At 35.7% G+C, this 15,191-nt stretch overlaps 1 protein-coding gene and 1 long non-coding RNA gene across 3 annotated transcripts in view; both read right to left on the reverse strand.

Moving 5' to 3' along the window:
- Positions 1-371: 371 nt before the first annotated feature.
- On the reverse strand, positions 372-3,591 carry LOC107284461. Its single transcript, XR_001548815.1, has 2 exons — positions 3,313-3,591; positions 372-1,751 (listed from the first exon to the last, which is right to left on the reverse strand). It is a non-coding gene; the product is annotated as an uncharacterized LOC107284461 (long non-coding RNA).
- Positions 3,592-7,409: 3,818 nt separating this feature from the next.
- SEC23B (SEC23 homolog B, coat complex II component) overlaps positions 7,410-15,191 on the reverse strand; it is a 29,069-nt gene continuing 21,287 nt past the window's right edge. For both annotated transcript variants that reach the window (XM_015812522.1, XM_015812523.2), the window contains exons 15-20: positions 13,834-13,911; positions 13,419-13,580; positions 10,821-10,907; positions 9,703-9,858; positions 7,913-7,981; positions 7,410-7,523 (exon numbers count right to left, since the gene is read on the reverse strand). In XM_015812522.1, the coding sequence (XP_015668008.1) occupies positions 7,434-7,523; positions 7,913-7,981; positions 9,703-9,858; positions 10,821-10,907; positions 13,419-13,580; positions 13,834-13,911 (642 nt within the window). In that variant the 3' untranslated portion in view covers positions 7,410-7,433. The remainder of the gene's footprint in view (positions 7,524-7,912; positions 7,982-9,702; positions 9,859-10,820; positions 10,908-13,418; positions 13,581-13,833; positions 13,912-15,191) is intronic.

Here is a 15,191-nt window from a genome sequence, read left to right on the forward strand (position 1 = left end):
TCTTTCAAACTGGTAGTTTTTAAAAACTATAAACTGTAGTTAACACAATATAAAAAACTGCTTTGAGGTCATTAGAATTGACAAAGTTCAGTAAAGATAGCTTATAAGCAATTTGGTATTGGAGATGCAGTTTGGGGGAGCATATATAGTTTAGGTTTGCTTTATAATGCTATGTTTTATACCATTTGTCTGCCACTGAACTAGTCTTTTTTCCAGAGAGCTGCGTTGATGAAGAGTTACAAGTAATATATATATATACAGTAGTTGTCGTGTCTACAGGTTCCCAAACTTTTCATCCTTTTTATATGTTGTAATATATAGCTTTATATTAAGATCATATTGTTTGTTAATAATTACACAACACTGAAAAATCAGTTTCACATTTCTATTTTGCTTGTATCATTGTTTAAAACAAAATGTTTGAGGTCCAAAATACATTGAATACCATTATCTTGAGGTTGTTTGCAAATTCTAAAAATGCCAGCTTCCATCAAACAATCAAGCAAATGCTCAAAGGCACAGAGTAGCAATAGAACTCATAAACCTATCATGATTAGGCAAACTTCAGAGTTTTTCCAGATATATTTGCTTCAGCTTTTTCTTATGCTTTTACATATTAACCTTCACATCACCTTGTGCATTGTATAAGCATACTAAACCAGTTAGAGATGACTTTGTGCAAAATATTAAGGTGGAGTATCTTAACTACATTTCCTATGTAACATTGTTGAACTACACTTTGTCTTATTCAGACTCAGAAACAAAACATTTATAAAATGTTCCATTACAACAGGGGTGTCAAACTGCCAGCCTGCAGGCCAGATGTGTCATGTGGAAACTGCGACCACCCCATTGCCGGCAATGGCAAAACTGTCCCAATTCGTTGCGCGACGTCACATGACGTCACGAGTTTGACATGTCTGCATTACAAGTATGTGGAAAAATGAAATAGGTAGGGGTGAAGAAAACAAGCCTTCCCGAAACTCTGTATGGTAAGGAATATGCCACCATAGTTTTAAAAAAACAGTCCAAAATATCACATACTGTACACCTTTTAAAACTCTTCTTCAAAAAAGTTAAATGTATTCCTTGTCATGAAATCAGCAATGTGTAGCCTGAAGTGTATCTGGCAATCGGGAGGATTTCAAACCTGCAAGATCAAAAGTTACTTCTACTATATTCAGAAACTAACATCTTTTCCCAATTTCAACATCAGAGGTAAATGCTACAGAAATTGTCTATCCTTGAAAACAAAGATAGCTATCATAAACACTAAGCTCTATGGGAAAAATATTTATAGTTTCTGTAAGAGGAAATAAGGAATCAATCATATTTAGTCTTTATGATTTCAAACACATGCTAGCAGAATTTCAGGAAAAGATATTAAAAATAAATTATAAGCAAAAGAAAATATATAAAATTATATACAATATATTCAAATGCATGAAGGTGAAACAGGGCTAAAGTCTCATAATAGGCTGACAGAACATACTATTTTCAAATTACTGTTATTTCAAAGTCAGATCTCATGCAACTCTTCAATAAGTTATAGACACTGTGATAATCTCTTTTTTTCAATATAATTTACTTTTCTTTCCCAGTATTATTATAAAAAAGTGACAGCATTTGATTATGCAAATGAGAAGAATATGGCACAAAAACAGATGAACTAGTTTTTGCTGTTAATGTGAATCCAGTTTCAGTCTTGATCTTCTGCTCTTGTCAAACATTTCTGGAATATTCGTTGTCATCTAAATGGATAAAGATAAGAATTCTAGGTGGTCAGACTATACAAGAGTGAGTTCTATTTTTACAAAACAAATGAAGTTTCAAAGTCTTATTAACTTCATCTGCATTGCTTTAATAAAAAAAATGACACATTAAAATGTACAAAAATCAATTATTCATTATACAGCATTTCTTGAATATGCTTAACCTAAAATTACAGTGTGAAAGTTTGCATATTAGCATATTTTGAGCCAATGAGATATAAACTATAATTCAAAATTAGAGATTCTTTTTATTAAACATTTTTCCAGGAAAAAATAAGAGTTTGGGCAGAAATTTTAAATATAAAATATATTAATTCTCTTACCATCCTTTACTCAAATTCAGTTTGGTAGTCTTAGAACATAAAAAACTGCCTTATGCATACCTGGGGTTACTTAAAATTACTGTATTGTGCTTAGCATGTTAAATGTAAACATATGATTCATTGAGACACTTGGGTTTACTAATTTACCCTAATCCATTTTAAATCTGTCAACACCAAAACTGTAAACTGCAACTGCAACCTTAAGATCACTTAATACTGTTCGGCTAAAAATAATAGTTTAAAACAGAAGAAACTATCAAAATCATATAAAATTATGTCTCTGACCACATATCTTTATTTTCAGGAAATAAGCACAAGCAGTTTCCCTGCATAGGTTGTTTCTTTGGACATTGTCTACCGTATTCAAATTCTGAACACCTCTTCTTGTTGCATCTATTATTCTAAAATTTTCATTTTAGTTTTTAATCTATCTGAAATGTTTCAGTTTAATGGGGGGAAAAGCAAAAGCCTTCAGGAAAATAAACATTTTCCCTAATTTTTTCAGATTTGCTCTTCCCTCCCTCAATGCCTTTGTATCTAAAGCTAACCCAGAATAGCAGGCCTGGCATGTTTGTAACTGGCTTCACATACTCGGCACTTCATTGTATATTATCAACCTCTGTATACTGTTTCTTGCAATTCAGGATTGTCTAAGGCCAGTTATTATTCGAATAACGCCAGTTAAGACCAATTATGGCTTAGCGTACTATGTTGGAGGGAAGTCAATGGTCCGAGAAAGCCATTCAATTTCACTTGTTTTATAAAGAAGCTGCTTCCTACCAAAAGAAAAGGAGTGTAATGTTCAAAAATGTTCTCTAAGTAGGAACGCCTATCGCCCTAAGCCACAATGCGGACGATTTCGCTTAGGTTCGTGTGGCATGAGTTTAACCACGGCAGTTTGGGAGTTATGGACTAAGTCAGGGGTAGGCAACCTCGGCTCTTTTATGACTCATGGACTTCAACTCCCAGAATTCCTGAGTCAGCTATGCTGACTCAGGAATTCTGGGAGTTGAAGTCCATGAGTCATAAAAGAGCCGAGGTTGCCTACCCCTGGACTAAGTCTAGAACCCTGTTACTGTTGCAAGCTATTCAATTAACTGTGTTTAAATAAACAATGGTTTAGCCAACAAAATAATTCAACCGTAGAAAACACTCGGAGGCGAAAAACTACCTCCCCAGGGCCCAAGATCTATCTATATACGGCGCTCGGGATATACCGAGTGGCGGTGGTGGCGGCGGCAGATCCTTCTTCTCCTGCAGTGGGATCTCCCTGAAACGCACTGACCGGGAAACGAAATACCCAATAACCGTCCACACTCCCATCGCGTATAGCAGAGCGAATCGACGCGACCACAGGGCGGCCCGCTGCGCCTTGAGGTTGTCACTCGTCATCTCTGCGTCCAAGGGGACAACTGTCCTTTTAGCGGCCGCTACGTTCGCACCCTACATCAACACCAAGCGAGGCAGAGAACTTGCTCCCCGCTTCCGCTGCTACCTAACCTCGCGGTTTGCTTTCTCCGCCTCCTCTGATGCCATATCCTATCTTGAAGCCAATCGTGGCGGGCCCTCGGTAGCCCTCCCCCCCCCGCATTTAAGAAACGCGACTCAATTTCCCAGGTCGAACTGGCTTTTCTGAAGATGTTCCGGTAAACCGGAAGTTCTCAATTTTGGCAACTTTAAGATGTCTGGACTTCAACTTCCAAAATTCCCAGCTAACAGGGCTCCCAATCAGAACTTGCGTAGCTTGGATGTCAGCGTTTTAACGGTTTCTCAAGATTGGCAAATTTAAAAATGTGTGGACTTCAACTCCCAGAATTCCCTGGCCATCTATTGGGGAGAGGAATTCTGAGAGTTGAACTTCAACGTTATCAAGATTGAAAAAATTGGTTTGGATAAAAACGCCCTCACTCAATTTCCGGCCATGATTGATTTCCATCCTGAATGAAACTCTTCAACTCTCTTTAGGGTAGAGCAGTTATCAAATGTTCTCAGCTTGTTAATCTTTTTGCAGACAATCCCACCATGCTTTTCATACAACCTGCTGGAGAAGTTTGCAGACCTTTCCATTAGCAAGACTATATATCAATGCACTCACCGGAGCACACAATAAAAATACAAATTAAAGTTTGTAAGTTTAAGTGTTAAGTTTACAAGTTCTCCAAAGTCTTTGATTCAGACTTATAATTGTGCGTAGGATACCTAATTCTAGGGCTTTTTTTTCTCATAGAATGCCCAGAACGGAGTTCCAGCACCTTTTTTGGATGGAACCTTGTAGGATAAGACAAGGCGGGTTGTATGACGTGTGTGAGTTCCGGCACTTTTTTTTTTTTTTTAGAAAAAAAGCACTGCCTAATTCTGAAACCAACTTGCATTGTTCTTTACTATTGATAGTTGATCCTAGAAGGCAGAAGCTGTCCACCAGTCTGATATCTAGAACTACCTATACTTGATAAGCTGCACCTTGAATTGTATCCAGAAGGTCATTGCCAACCAGTACAGTTTATGGAGCAGTGGTATCACATGGGCATATCAAAGCATGTGAAACATTTTTAAAAAATATTAAATCTATATGCCATCCATTTTGCTATCCAAAGTGACTTTGGGCAGCTTACAATGCAATAGCAATAGCACTTAGACTTGCTTTACAGCACTCTCCAGGTGACTTACAATGTCAGCATATTGCCCTGAACAATCTGGGTCCTTGTTTTAGTGACCTCGGATGGAAGGCTGAGTCAATTTCAAGCTCCTAGCTGTGGGCAGTTTGCCTGCAATACTGCATTCTAACCACTGTGCCACCAGAGCTCAGTTCAATACATTTCCTGCTCCACTGGAGCAATTGTACCTTCCAAAATAGTCTTTAAGGACAGTTCATGTAAAGCACATTGCAGTGTTCCAGGTAACAGATGGTGTAATGCAGGGGTCTTCAAACGTGGCCCTTTTATGACTTGTAGACTTCAACTCCCAAAATTCCTCAGCCAGCATGCCTGGCTGAGGAATTCTGGGAGTTGAAGTCTACAATTCATAAAAGGGCCACGTTTGAAGACCTCGGGTGTAATGAGTAATGGAGAAATATTTGGAAGCCATTACAAGGCCAAAAACTTAAAAGTTTGACATTGATTAAAATAACAAATGTTCTTGCTCTTTACCAGGTAATAGCTGAATTGAAATAATCAGCCTCTCAAGAAAATGCTTCTCTATCTATAGATCAATGTTCTTTTGTTATATAAAGAAATGTTCCAGATATCTTCATCTCCTTACAATCTTCTTTTGACTACGCTTTGTTTAGCCATTGCCCCTGAAGGTAAGAGACATTAGCTGCTATGAAGAGATATATCACGCTATGCTATATTTGTTGGCATAAAGCTGTAATAGCACGTGCAAAGAAAATACTAAATTGTAACAGCAGGGGTCACACATCAAGAAGAAAAGAAGCAACCTACATTACTGCTTACCATAATAAATGCTAATAATAATAAATGTACCCAACTATTTTCAAAGGGAAAGTGATTACCTACCGTTAAAGAGGCAACGTATGTACACAAGTTTAAATTTTATGTAATGTAAAAAAAAAAGCTAAAATTAACATTTGAGTAAGCTCATCATCGTCAGCCATTCAGCTTTATCTGACTCTTGGCCACTCTATGGATCAACACTCTCCATGACCTTCTTGTCTCTCCCTGCCTCCTTCAGATCCGCCATGGTCATCCTGGTATCATCTTTAGTGTCCAACCAGTGGGGTACTAGGGCGACCTTCTCCTTTATAGTGACCAACCAGTGAGGTAGTAGGGTGGCCTTCTTTTTCCGCTGATCACTCAGCTCACATGACATGGCCAAAGTATGACAGCCTCGGTTTGGCAATCTTGGTTTCAAGGGATATTTTTTGGTGTGGTTCAGTCTAGGACTTTGTTATTTTTGCAGTTGAGATGCACAATAATCACCTCCAGCACACAGTTCAAAGGCATCCACCCTTCTCCTATCTTCCCTTTTTCAGAGTCAGTTTCACAGCCATAAGTAGCAATTGGAAAAATTATTTTGATAAATAATCTGCATTTGGCTGTAAGGCTGATGTCTTTACTCGTCCAGATGTTATTCATGCCAGACATTTCAGTTCTTCCAAGTGCTGCCTGATCAGAGTACAATGACTGAATGACCTGGATGTGGTGTGGTGATATTTCCAGTTCTTTGAGGCAGTTCCAGAGCTTGTCATGGCCAACACAGTCGAAGGCTTTTATGAAGTCAATGAAGCTCATGTAGAGGTCTTTTTGGTATTCCTTTGCTTTTTCAATCATCCAGCACAGACTGGCAATATGACCACACGTTCTTCTTCCTTTCCAAAATCTTGCTTATACAACAGGCAGTTCTGTGTTGACAGTTGGATTCAAACATTGCTAGATTATCTTCAAGATAATTTTACTCACTATGGTATCAAGGCTATGGTTCAGTGGATTGGAGCAGTCTTTCGTATCACCTTTCTTTGGTATTGGGATAAATATTGACATTTTCCATTTTTCTTGGCTACTGATAATTCTAAACTAAATCAAAATGGGATAATTAGAAGTAGATTGAACAATCTAACAGAAGTTAGGGAGATGTTATATTGAGTAGATATACTACATTCTTCAACTATGAGAAAAAGAGAAGAAAGCAAAAATCAGTTACACAATTGACAAGATTTATAGAATGGTTGTATTCACTAAATCTTGTCAATTGTGTAACTGTTTTTTGCTTTCTTCTCTTTTTCTCATAGCTGAAGAATGTAGTATATCTACTCAGGATATTTTATTACAAAACAGAATCTTGTGTGACTGCTGAGATTGTTTTGCTTCTTAAATTACTTTAATATTCAGATAATTCCTCAATTTATCATACATTTAACCATTTATATCAACCTGTACAATTTACATATCTACTTATGTAATAAAAAACTGTTCATACTCTGGCAATGCTAATTCATTGCATCTATCCAAACCAGAAAATTAGGAATGGTAAACCTTCCACCCTGTCCTCATCAGTGGTAGAGAACATAATACACTAAGAATTAACATTATTTTCAAATTTTATTTTGCTTAGTTGTAAGAGCAGAAAAATGAACTATGCAGGACAGTATAAATGCAAATTATAATCTTGGTATAAGAACATGAAAATGAAGAATTTGCAGAATAAAGACAAGTATATCAATAAGTTAAATCTAAAATGTAAATTTTCCCTTTTTATATGGGCTAATTAAAACTTTGATTTAAAAAAAATGAAAGGAATGTTATTAGTTTCTTGGTAGACTGTAGTCTATCAACAGCATGATTTAATACAATTATTGATTTTTAAGACTTTAGTATCAAAATTAGGATGCGCTTGATACAGCCAGCTTTTTTAGATGATCCATGAATACTTGTAGACTAACATCATCTGTTAGTATTGGAGCACCAGATTCCTGGAATAAGAAGTTATAGTTTAGAAACAAAATTTGAACCAACATAAAATATAGGAAAATTGGAAAACTAGAGCATAATTTACATAATGTATAACCATGTTAACTCCTATTGTACTTTTATTTATTTCTAAGTTTTAAAATTAAGATTTAAATAGATGAATGAATGAATGAATATTCCAAGCCTAGTTTATGCAGTTTTGGCCCATAAACCATATAATTTATTGTCTATCTTTCAAACACTGGAGGCTCAGAGGAATTTTGCAGTTAACATAGCCCAACCCTGCTAAATGGACAAAATCAAGTGACAAATTCCTGCTCCTTACGTAATATATGTCATAAATTGTAAGTGCATGCACAATAGACACAGATCCAAACACATCATTACTTACTTGTCCCCCCCATGTATACAGATTATTATGCGTCTGAGAAGGATTCACTTTAGATAGGAGAAACCGTGCCTGTCAAAGCCAAAATAAGCAGTGTAAATGGAATATAATTAAGATTTGTCACATAAATTTGCCATTACTTGCATATTTCCTTTTAATACATCTCAGAATAAATTAAATAGGATTATTTGGAAAAGAAAGAAAGTAGAAGAAAGAAAACAAGAAGCAAATTCATATTTTGAAATAATGAGTGCTTAAAGAATAGTTTCTGTTATAAACAGATGCAAGCCATTATCAGTAGCTTCCAGGTTAGACAGCACTATAGGTAGTCCTGCGGTTATGACCATTCATTCAGCAAACCCACAAAGTTATAATGGCTTCTGCTGCTTTTTTATCCACCTACTCATCTAAGGTATCAGTATACTCTGTAGTGCCTGCTCATGGCACTCCTCGTGGCACTTGCCCACCCTAGCTCTCATCCACAGATCTGCTTGCCTGAGATTCCCACTTCTTCCTACTTCTTAGTCACGAGATCCTCACTTAATGACCTATATAGTCTTGGGGTTATGAAAGCAACTGGGACTGCTATGACTAAGCACTGAAATCATGTGAAACATGCTTTACAACTGCAATGGTTAGTAATGGAATTTCCAGTCCCAATTGCTAGCATAATGTGAGGACTACCTGAATTCTGCCAGCAAACAACAATTGCCCCTCAAGACCAAAAAAGTGGCCAAGTTTTGGTTTATTCAGAAAGGTGGTAGGAAAAAGCCTAGTATTTAAACTCTGGAGACCAGAACAGAATAACAGAGTTGGAAGGGACCTTGGAAGTTTTTTAGTCTAACCCTCTGCTCAGGCAGGAAGCCATTTCCAATCTCTTCTTAAAAACTTCCAGTGTTGGAGCATTCACAACTTCTGGATGCAAGTTGTTACACTGATTAATTGTTCTGGCAGGAAATTTCCGCCTTAGTTCTAGGTGGCTTCTCTCCTTGATTAGTTTCCATCCATTGCTTCTTGTCCTGTCTTCAGGTGCTTTGGAGAATATGTATACATTTAACCATTATGTACCACAGTAGACAGATACGCTGCATATATAACTTCAGTGCCTTTGACTGCAATAAAAAAAACTAGCTATGTTATTCTTTGAGCCTTCTGCCCAGTAAGCCAGTTCCTGAATAATGGATTAATTTCTGGAGAACTGGATTTTCAGCTAAGCCAGTATAAGGCCTAATAGTAACAGATATTGCAAAAATATGAGTTTTTCAATATGAAAAATATTTAACCAAGCCTGAGTGCTGGACAATGGGCATACATTTCTAGGCTTGTAACTGTAGCACAAGAACATTTTAATTCCTCTTGGTCCTTTCCAAGCAGGACATTGCCAAGAACAAGACAGGCCAAAGTCTGAAGCAGCTCAATAACCCTAGGAAGAAAAAAATCCTTCTTCTTTCAGGGAAAGATTGATGAAGAATTAGTATTAGTTGTGTTTTCCTAATAATCTTGCAAAATAGATTGGGCTGAGATAATGACTAGCTCAAAGTTATCCCATGAGTTTCTTTAGCTGAGGATAGTCTAGAATCTAGCTGTCCCTGGTGCCAGTACATCCTCTTAACCATTATACCACACTGGTTCTCACCTGACATTATCCTCAGAGTCAACTTGTGCTGGATGAGGTGAAATCTCTCCAAAGGTTCAAGACTGATATATTAAGAATATATTAAAACCAATATTAACTATAAATATTGCCATGGCACCTTTATTAATGCACTTTGAATTCTGTAAGTCTTCCTTACCTGGCTGCTTCCATGTTCTGTGTTAACATAGCGTGGCATTGGGAATCTTGTCTGCAAGATTTCTTGAGCATCATCCAGAGGAGCCTGCAGTAAATGCTTGAAGTTTTCATATTCTGGAATATCTTGATAACCAGCCTTACGCCACTGGGCAATAGTCTTGTGGAAAACAATGTTAAGAGAGGAATTAATTAAGGAACTTTCATAAATATTTCTCTTTTTACTGCCTGATTCATATCATGCACAAAATCCTTATATATGATTTATTTTACGTTTTAGAAAAAAAATCAATGAAACCAAGCAAATAATGCCAGGCAACTGTTTGGTGAAAATAGCTTGCCTGAGAATATTAAAAAAAAAACTATCAATATTATGAATCTTGTTCTAATTACCACTTTTATTTAACCACCAACACTTGTGCTAATTTGGTTCTAAGCCAATTGTGCTTTGCCTTGTGTACAAAATGAAGGCAAAGAAAGGCCTTTGGAAGGAAAAGGAGCTTGTTATGGTTCCAATCCACTTGCGGTTGCCATCAGTATTTGATACAGTCTCCTCAAATTGCTGATTAGTAATCTACACGTATAATAAAAAGTCATTAAGACTTTGTCAGTGTGAACATAACAGCAGATTCTTCTCCTTAAGATCATAGTCTGTGTTGGGTTTTTTTAGTAAGTATATGGCTTGTATACTCTCAGTTCAGATAAGGGGTTTAAAAAAAAAGCAGTGTACCTGAGATATCTGAGAGACTGCCTTGCTATGCAAGACTCCTCTCCCCGATTTTGGTTACCTGGAAAGGCTCATTTCTAATGGTGGTCAGAGGCTGGCTGCCATTTGCTATAATTGCAAAGTTTCGATGGAAGAAACTCACTGACTTTTTAAGGAGGCTTTAGAAACTCTAACAATTAACCTACAATACTTAATTGCTTATTTTACAAATTTAAATTTTTGCCAATAAATTATTCTATTTTAACACAAGATTGTATAATTTTATATAGTTTAGTTTCTGATATATTTTCTGTTTTATGCATCACCTAGAGACTTCAGCAATAGCTGGTCTAAAAACCAAACATATAATTTCCTTGTCTTTCATTTAAATTAATAAGAATTAATTTCTTATTTACCTCACCAAGATAGATAACAATCTGGAAAAAAGTATCCATCAGCAGAATCCTATCAGCAAGAATGCTGCTGCTATCCAATAGCACAGGCTGCAAGACACAAAAGGGGAAAGCATAATCTTACAAATAAGAAGGTAAATATAACACAATTTTAACCAAACTTCATTTTTGATTGCAGAATTTGAAAAGATGCGCCCCTAAAATTTCTATTCTTGGCTTCTGGTTTTGTGCAGTAGCGCAGCAGTCAAGAGATCACAAGGCTCTGCATCCTTCGGGTCAATTTCTGCCTGCTAGGGGGCCCTAAATGGGCCTGAGGTTCCCCATAGAGGCAACAAAGAAGGAAGGAAGTCCCACCGATTGCGGAGAGACAGCAGTTGATCCGATCGGTTTGGGAAAAGCCATAAAGAAACCAGCAGGAGAAAGGCTAGCTTAACCTCAGAGTCTAGCCCAAGCTACGAGCAGCCTAAAACCCAAAAGCACTACTTTAAGCTGACTGTAAACAACGTGTTTGGAACTGGGTAAGAACAGTGATTTTCTCTCTTCTACTTCAAAATTGATTTCCGGGGGGGGGGGGGGGGGAGAAAAACTCCAAGAAGCAAAAAGTCTCCGAAAGTGAGAGTGGGGAGAATCTTTGTCCCACCCTCCTACAGATGGAAGCGGCAAACTACACTTTTCAGGGGGAACAGAAATATACTGAAATGAAATGAATATAAGACTTAATTTGGATAAGTTTGAAATTGGTGGAATCTGTTAAGATTTTCCTTTTAAATGATGAAAATAGAAGTAAACAATTGTCTATTACTGACTGGTGCTGACACCTAGTGGTGGATGAAAATATATAACAGCAGTTGATTTATTACAGGGACTGGCAAAGCCCAGGAAAAGATAACTTGTTTTTGGTGACCTTCAATGTCTTAATAACAGAGAACAGCTGTCACAAAAAAGAAAGAAAACATTTTGGGCTATCTACAAAATGAGAATTATAAACTCTAAAAAAAAGAATTGACCTTTCTGGATTACAAATACCAACTCAACTGTGACTCTAAAGCTGTCTGCAGAAAAAGGAAAAGCCTGATTTTTAGCTATCATGGAAAACCAGAGATCTGCAGAAAAAATATACCAAGAAAAAACAAATACTTTCCAGAAGGAGATCTATGTTATGCTGCAATAATCCAAACAACAATGATCTCAAATCAAAACTTTGAAGAAATTAAAAATAACTTTGAAAATATAAATTAACACATCTCCAATTTAATTTTACAACACAAAAATTCTCAGAAAATAAAAACAAGAGAATGAGCAGAAAAAATAGACAACTGAATACGAGATAGAGGAGAGAGATTTCAAGATGGAATTTAACAATAGAAGAAAGTATGACTTAACCCAGATGGAAAAAATCTTACAGGAAATACAGGACATGGAAAAGGTAACCTATACTCTAAGATTACAAAAATAAGTTTGAGGACAAGAAAAAATATTTGACAAAATGGATTCTGCCAGGAGAACTACGAGAACTTTAGAGACAAAAACTGATAAATAAAATCAAGAAAGAAAGAAAGGAAAAAATTCTCAATGAATATGAAGGGGCGAAACCTTCCTATAAAAACATCTTACCTGTTTTGCCTTTTGTACCTGCAACAACATTTTTAAGATTATGGAAAGATTCTTTGATTCAGCAAAGCATATTGATCAGGAAAGATGTTTGGCAAAAAAAAGGCTAAAGTGAGAATTAAGAAATTAGATGATGGGATTTACCAGAGGGAATATTTAAAAATTACACATCTGTTTGAATATGGTTAAAGAAATAGAAAGATTTTGGATATAAATGAAGATTAGTTTAAGAGGGATGAACCCCTCAAGTAACATAGTATTGTTTCTTTCTTTTTTCCTTTGTGTTTTGTTCTTTGACATGAGAAATATAAAAATGTTGGGATGGTTTATATAAAATAAATGTTTTGGTTTTTTGTTTTCTCTTTCTTTTTTTTAAGATATGAGAAATGTAAAAGTGTTGAGATGGCTTCTATGAGAAAAAAAGACTTAAATACTTAAATGAGGCTAATTTTAAGAAAATCTTAACCAATAAGAATGTTTTCAATATTGTGGGGAAAACAAATTTAAATAAGAATTCTGTAAACAGGATCTATGAAGAGACAATCAAGATGATCAATTAGAAAATAAGCTTAATATTGATGTGGTTATTATTTGCAGAAACATGAGAAAAATGTTTATATTTGTCATTTATTCAAATAATAAGAACTGTATTAATTTAAGGTTGCCAAAGAGAATATTATTGGAAGAAGAGAAAATCAAGCAAAGTCATTATATGGACTATAGAATTATAGAAATTAATTGTTATTGATTGTTTTTTAAATACTAACCCAGACAACACGCTGTTTACCAAATATCAAGGTGATTATGTTAAAAATCAATAAAATATATATTTTTTTTAAAAAAAATATTCTTCTTTGAAGACTGTAAATTTGAAATATTTATTTATCTGCTAATATTAAAAATGCTACATCCTATTTTGAACATACATCAATTTTATTAAACTTTTTTAAATCACTATTTTCAATTAAGCAAACATAGAAGGAGAATCACCTCAGGTGGTCCATAGAATGAGTAAGAATAAAGTATTGGCTGAATCATAATAAGAGACTGGGTCAAATCCTGCCTGGCAAAGTGATGGCGGTAATAAGAAGATTCATCTGGACTGTTATTGAATACTTGAAGGAATGGAGATCGTCGCAAGTGGAACATGAACTAAATGAAACAGAAAAAACAGAAGTCATAATGAGTATAATTAAAATATATGCTTTAATCTTCATTTCCTGTCTCTTTGCTTGTCTGAATTATTTTGAGACACAAATACAAAAAAGAAAAGGCATATATTAAACATAAAACATTTTACTATTCAATACAGTCTTCTCATAACCATAGAAATATCTTGGAGGCTAACTGCAACTTCTTATGAATTGTTTTATTTCTTTAACGTTTTTGAGACAGATCATCTTACCTGGGGATACAAGGAGAATGAATCGGACAGCCTAAAAGAATTTGGATCATCTTTGCTGTATTGTCCAAACTTCTGACACTGTTGGAGAAATATGCACATTTCAATAATCCCTTGAAGACAATACAAATCTTACAAAGGAACACATCACCTGGAGTAAATTTATTATTTTTTTCAAAAATATTGTTTATAATACAGAAGAAAATAAAATTTGTCACTTCATTTCCTGTGTTTCTAATATGCCTAATAACCAAAATTATATTTTATAAAAGGATAGTGTCTCAAAATAATTAGGAGAAAATTGCTTCTCAGGACATCAGATGCACAATATCATAAACATCATGATAGACTATAAAAGCCTAATGTAGACTTTGTCAAGCATTTGATGGTATCTGGTAAATTTATATGTAATTAATTGGGATTAAATATAGTAGTCAGCTTTGAACAATCATATTTTGGCTTAAAACAGGCTCAGGATTGAACACTACACTTATAATTTTGTGTCATCTTGCCCCTGTGTAGGTCAACAATTCCATGAACTGCTGGGAGGGACCGTTGGGAGTGAGAGCATGGTTAGTAGCCTGTTAGGATTTAATTCCATAATTCCTTGCCATCTAATTTCATGGATGCAATCAGTATCTTTGAATACTAAGACAGATGTGCCACTGGTTAAAAAAAAACCAAACCTTAATTTGAGGATTGAATTTTAGCTTCCACCAGAAACATTTGACCTCTTCCTGAAACAGTAGGTCCATAATTAGAGTAGTATTACATAATGCTAATATGCCATTGGCTTCCTAGGTAACTGTTATGGCATATCATATTTGGGAAATTATGTTTAGCATCCAAGCTGTAACTATACTTAAGCCAGTCAACATTTAATTCAGGCTTTGATTGCATCTTGCTCTGACTACTGCAACATGCTCTTTGTGAAAGTGGCCAGAAATTTCAGATGGTACAGGGTAGGCTCCTACTTAAGAGTGTGTTGCTGGTATTGCATGATGTTTATAATTGGTTTAATTATCTGAAGATCTTATTATTTTACTATTTATTTTATTTTTATTTTTATTTACAAATAAGGCGGTGAATATCTCAAATACTCCTTCCTCTTCCTATTTTCCCCACAACAATCCTGTGAGAGTTGGCCTGAGAGACAGTGACTGGCCCACAGTTACCCAGCTGCTTTCCATGATTACGGGATGATTTGAACTCACAATCTCCCACTGTCAGGAGCAAGAAACCAGGAGCCAGGAAAGGGATTCCATTCTGATGTTGTTCTTGTCCCTGCCCTCGGGCTCAGCCTGGTCCATTCCTACACTTGTTTTCTATCCTAGTGTCTTAACCACTAGACCAAACTGGAC

This window comes from Protobothrops mucrosquamatus, unplaced genomic scaffold (assembly GCF_001527695.2).
Source record: "Protobothrops mucrosquamatus isolate PMUCROS unplaced genomic scaffold, P.Mucros_1.0 scaffold94, whole genome shotgun sequence".
In the NCBI taxonomy this organism is placed as follows: Eukaryota; Metazoa; Chordata; class Lepidosauria; order Squamata; family Viperidae; genus Protobothrops; species Protobothrops mucrosquamatus.